We start from the raw sequence: 5,431 nt of genomic DNA on the forward strand, positions 1-5,431 counted from the left end.
GACGAAAGAATCCACCAATCACCTTGAGGTACTGTCAGAAATGTTGTCCGGGTAGACAACTGAGGCGGAGGAGCCATGCGGAGTGAAAAATAGTTCTGGAAAGTAGCTGTTGGAACGAGTTCACACCCTAGAGAACAAAATGAGCCTTTTACCTCGCACCGCCGAGGAGTTCAGCTCTGCAGAGTACTGGGAGAGGTTCTTCAAGAAGCGTGGGGAGAGAGCTTTTGAGTGGTACGGAGACTACAACAAATTGTGCGGCGTTCTTCACAAATATATCAAAGTGCAGGATAAGGTGGGAGAGGCAGTACCCTGCTACAGTTTAAAACTTTTATAAACCCATAACTGCAGAACGCAAGCCTTTTGATTACAGTTCTCCCTGTGGTCGCATTCCTACCTTGTAGGTTCTGGTCGTCGGTTGTGGTAACTCTGAGCTGAGTGAGCAGCTGTATGACGTTGGCTACAAACACCTGACTAACATAGACATCAGCGAGACCGTAGTGGCTCACATGAACCAGCGAAATGCAGAGCGCAGACCAGACCTGACCTTCCACCAGGTGGATGCCACCCAGACTCCCTATGAGGATGCCAGCTTCCAGGCCGCTCTGGACAAAGGCACCCTGGATGCAATGGCATCTGAAGAGGAAGGAGCTCTGGCCAGGAGGATGATCACTGAGGTAAGACAGCAGCAGATGCAGCACCAGACAAAATAATAAAATGAGTTATTTTTTATTTTTTTATGTCCACCCGTCATTGTGTGCTTGCAGGTTGGCCGGGTCCTTAAAGTCGGTGGGCGGTATGTGTGTGTGACTCTGGCTCAGGAGGCTGTGATCAAGCTGGCTGTGGAGCACTTTGTTCACATGGGCTGGGCGGTCAGGCTTCACTGCCTGCAGGAAGAAAGAGGGAAAGAAGAAGAAGACACCTTCGCTCTACCTGTTTTTGTTCTCATCTGCACCAAGTTCCGCCAACCCATGCCTACTCCCATTCTGGAGATGTGTGTTGGAGACGATGGGGCGCCTGTCAGACACACACAGGTGTGTGAGCTTTTGTCTGCCGTGAGGGAGTATCAGGCTTATTCTGTTCTGAGGAAGAGACTTCGTACAAGCACTGACCCTGGCTCGAGTCTTTCCCTAACGCTCTGTAACGCCAAGACAGGTCTTGCCAGATACACTCTCACAGTGCAAGATTGTCCGCCTGGAGCCAAAGTGCCGAGATCCAACCAATTTGCTATATTCATAGGTGATCTCTTGTTTTTTTTTGTTTGTTCTTACATTGAGTCTAGTTGCCTGACTGTCTTGTTTTGACAGTACCCAGAGGGAGTGAGACGGCTTGGCTCTATAGCTCCACCGAGGGCAGGAGGCAGCTGGCTGCTAGTGCCAATTTTCGTCGCCTGGTTATTGCTTCAATGCACAGGAATCAGGAGTATACAGATATGCAAGCGGTCCAATCAGAGCTCTCGCCGGTGGTGATGGACTTGGCTCCACCGGGTATGCCAACCAACCAGCAGGTAAACACAAGTTTTCATGCCACTTAAGTGCTTTTGCATTTTCTCACTGTACAACCACAAATTTCAAAGATTTTATTTGACAGATCAACACAAAGCAGTTTATAATAAAAAAAAGCATGGAATGCATTTGTATCTATACCTGATGAGTAAGTAGATTGTAGCGTCACCATTTTTCTGGGTATGTCTGAGTTTACTTTGGACATCTAGACTGAAGGGTTTCCCCATGATTCTTTGCAAAATAGCTCAGACTTTTTCTGGCTGGATGAAGAAGAACATTTCAGAAAATTGCCTTTCAAGTCTTGTCATAAATTGCTATATAGATTTATTTGAACTAGGTAATTCTAACTCTTGAATATGTTTTGATCCAAGCCACCCCTCAGTGGCTCTCCTGCATTACAGGCATCACAATTGCTCACTTTCATAGCCTCGAGTTTTTCTGCCACACATAATGTTTTGTATTCAAGACAAAAAGTCAAACATTGATCCAGAGCGCCTTCCTCTGCGTTCAGATGTTGTTTTCTAAAACGGCCTTCAACAAAAATTAGCTTGTTGCGGCTCTTGAAAAGCTCATCCGGTGATCCATTTGGATTCCCGTTCTTCATTCAGGTGCCGTTTCTGTCAGTGGGAGGGGATCTCGGTTGGCGAGAAGAAGTCAGCAGGGGTGTGAGTCAGCTCAGTGGGGAGTACTGCGTGGAGAACGTCAGAGGAGAAGACGGAGAACTGTATCGCAGGCTCGTGTTCCTGTCCAACATTTCCTTGGTTCAGTCAGAGAGCCGACTCATCCCATCAAGTACTGGTCATTCTTTTTTATTTTGCATTTAGATTTTCTTTATTGTACTGCATTAAAAAAAACAACAACTAATGGAGTATTTAAGCAAGATCAACACATATGCAGTGCAGTGTTAAACATTTAGTGGGACATTTTCCTAAAAAGACGAGTACATTTTGTGGCAAAATGGAACCAAATGAAAATCAACAAGGCAACTATAGCCATAAGTTACAGTAACACAAGAAGCCTTTGTCTTCTGGGAAATCTTCATATTATTTATGGAAAATAATAAAAAGTGAAAAAAAGACATTTGTAGTTTAAGAGATTCAAATGGGTTTGTTTGCAACTCTAAGCAAAATTAGCAGCATATTTGAAATCTACATTTGGAATATGTATGTCTTTGGTCAAAAATAGTCTGCATTATTTAAAAGCTAACTCTGAAGCCTGTAAGAAGTATTCATGTTCACTGTCAAAGTTGAAGCCGATTTCCATCACAAGTCTCCTTCTTGCACGGGAACTCAGTTTGTGAAGATGGCTTGATTTAGGAAGATTTATATTCCCTCCATCTTTTGATGATGGATTAAACTGAACTCCAGATTTTTTTGTATCCATCCTCTAATATATACTTTTCAATAACCCTTTCTCTGATTTGCTTGGAATGTCCTTTTGTCTTCATGCTATAATGGTAGCCAGTAATACCGATTAACCAGTGAATGTTTGTGCTATTGTTGCAGTCAAAAGTGCATCTACTAAATACTGACTTGAAGGTGGCGAATATTTAAGCAATCACTTATTTTAAGCTACATATTTTTATTGAACTGTCTTTATGTTGTATAAATTTGTTTTCACTTTGTCATGAAAGGTTTTATTTTAATATAATGAAATGGATGAAAACTTGTGTCTCGACAGCATCAAGTCACAAGAAGAAGAGCAAAAAGAAGACCAAGGCAGCAGTTACACCTTCGGCCTGTGTGTCAGTGGACAGTGGCTTCCTGTGCTGTGCTCACCATGAGGTGATGGTGGCTGGTCTTTCTCTGCTTGGCGTGGGGACCCCAGAGAACAAAGGTGTGTGTCTGTGCAGACCCGCCATTTTTGGATAAACCAGGACCTCTGCACGACTTTGCCCTTGATTAACAAACGTTTTCTGACCGTGTTCCTTCCTAGACGTTCCGGTTTCGGTGCTCCTGGTGGGCCTCGGCGGAGGAGGCCTACCTCAGTTCCTCCGAGACTTTGTGCCTGATGCTACCATCGAGGTAGTGGAATTAGACGCAGTCGTGCTAGAGGTGGCAAAGGAATGGTTCGGATTCCGACCCGACGATCGTTTGACCGTCAACCTTGGCGATGGCCTGGAGCGCATCTGTTTCCTGGAGAAAGAAGGTCAGCGTGGAAATAAGGAGACAGGAACCTTGACAGAACAAGAAGTCGATATATCAGCAAACTCACATCTGAATGTTTTTTTTTCTTTCCAGGTGTCCATTTGTTTGATGTCATCATGTTTGATGTAGACAACAAAGACAGCTCTGTGGGAATGAGCTGCCCTCCTGCTGCCTTTGTGGAAACTGCTGTTCTGCAGAAAGTTTTTAACTTGCTTACTCCTAGAGGTAAACAAGGGTTCAATTTTACTTCATAGATATTCCTGGAGAAAAAAAAGCTTAGAACAATCTGCTATATCCTTGAGATCGAAGTGGAAGTACACATCTAGCAAAAAGGTACAACAGCACGGTTTTGATAAAAACTAGACCCTTCTCAAAGTCTTGACCTGCTTGCAATTAAAGGTCTCTGATGAGACTTCGATGTTGCTAATCTCAGACATTCACTATTAAGTCTATATGTGATTGAACTATTTTGCAAAGAAGACTGATTTCAGTTTCAGCTGATAAAACGTTTTGCCTTGGGGTTAATTACATATGCATGCTGCACTTCAGATTAATATTTATGAAGAAAAACCCATTGAAAACCTTCATCACTCTCCCATTTAAATTGACTTCATTATGCAGCACTTTGTGTTGCTCTGTCACATAAAATCCAGATAAAATACGCAAACGTTTACAGCTGCAACATGACAAGATGTGGAAAAGTTCAAGAATTAATAATACCACTGGAAGCCACTGAATCCCAAACGTGCTTTATTGTAGCTTTTAATGCCAGAATGATGTTAAATGTGTGTCAGTGTCGTTGCATATATTTTGGGATTATGTTATAATTCTGGAATGCAGAAGTAGAGGAATCAAGTGTGTGCGCGTGTGTGTGTTTGGAACGTGGGAAGGTGCCAGACAAGACCAAACATGAAATGACTAGGGATCATGTGTCCGAAACAAAACTGAAAGTGAAGGCAATAATTTCATGTTCATTTGAGTACATTAAATGTTGCCAGCGCATTTTACACACATCCTCAACTTATTTAGATTTGAGGCTGTTAAAACAGAAATATAGTTGTTCATTTGTTTGTAATATCGTCCTTTTGCATCTTTTGCTGCCAGGCCTGTTCATATTAAACCTTGTGTGCCGCGATCCAGTCCTGAGGAAAGACGTGCTCGAGCGTGTCAAGAGCGTGTTTCCCACCGTGCTCTCTCGAAAGATCGCCGAGGAGATCAACGAGGTCCTCCTGTGCTGCCGAGAAGAAAAGAACGCCGCGCACATCCTTCCATCCTTGAGCCAAGCAGCCAAGAATTTCCAGAGCATGTTGTCCTGTGACAGAACTGAACCCAAACGAAGGCCACTCATAGACATTGCAGAGATGATAAAAGATCTAAAACTAGAGTAACTTTTTAAGCACAGGTTTAGACTGATGGGGAAAAAAAAACTGAACATGCATTTGTAATGTGTCAGTAATAAATATCGTGTACATTTTTTCTTTCACTTGTCTCTGGTTTCTCTTTCACTCCACTGTGCACACTCCCTCACAGGCTAAGAATGCAGCAGCCTTATTTACAGTAGATGAACGACACACTCTGGCTCTGGTTGCTGTGTTTATAGGGCTGCAGCCTGTGCCCTACCCTACTCCAGAACTGTGGGAGTTTAAATAGCTGCAGCCCCAGAGCAGTGATTGCATCTTTAGGTGCTAGCTAATTGGCTACAAAGTTTGTCTGTCTTCTGATATCGGGGAGGGGGACTAAGGGGGGTAGAGAGAAGGCTGCTCAGGGGAGGCAGATTTGTTC

The 5,431-nt window shown here is 43.5% G+C and overlaps 1 protein-coding gene across 1 annotated transcript; it reads left to right on the forward strand.

The window, feature by feature from the left end:
• Positions 1-55: 55 nt before the first annotated feature.
• On the forward strand, positions 56-5,132 carry mettl13 (methyltransferase 13, eEF1A lysine and N-terminal methyltransferase). Its single transcript, XM_055044490.1, has 9 exons — positions 56-292; positions 402-674; positions 765-1,236; positions 1,305-1,504; positions 2,111-2,294; positions 3,183-3,338; positions 3,438-3,650; positions 3,743-3,874; positions 4,754-5,132. The coding sequence occupies exons 1-9, from the start codon at positions 140-142 to the stop codon at positions 5,035-5,037; spliced, it is 2,067 nt and encodes a 688-aa protein (XP_054900465.1). The 5' UTR covers positions 56-139; the 3' UTR covers positions 5,038-5,132.
• Positions 5,133-5,431: the final 299 nt, after the last annotated feature.

Source organism: Poeciliopsis prolifica, unplaced genomic scaffold, assembly GCF_027474105.1.
Source record: "Poeciliopsis prolifica strain line A6 unplaced genomic scaffold, Auburn_PproV2 SCAFFOLD002, whole genome shotgun sequence".
Classification (NCBI taxonomy): Eukaryota; Metazoa; Chordata; class Actinopteri; order Cyprinodontiformes; family Poeciliidae; genus Poeciliopsis; species Poeciliopsis prolifica.

Bases quoted from the DNA above. Each gene is read 5' to 3' on its own strand.
- mettl13 (XM_055044490.1), top strand. From the start codon at position 140: ATGAGCCTTTTACCTCGCACCGCCGAGGAGTTCAGCTCTGCAGAGTAC. The intron at 3,339-3,437 runs GTGTGTGTCTGT...GTTCCTTCCTAG, and splicing joins GGGGACCCCAGAGAACAAAG to ACGTTCCGGTTTCGGTGCTC. The intron at 3,875-4,753 runs GTAAACAAGGGT...TTTTGCTGCCAG, and splicing joins TAACTTGCTTACTCCTAGAG to GCCTGTTCATATTAAACCTT.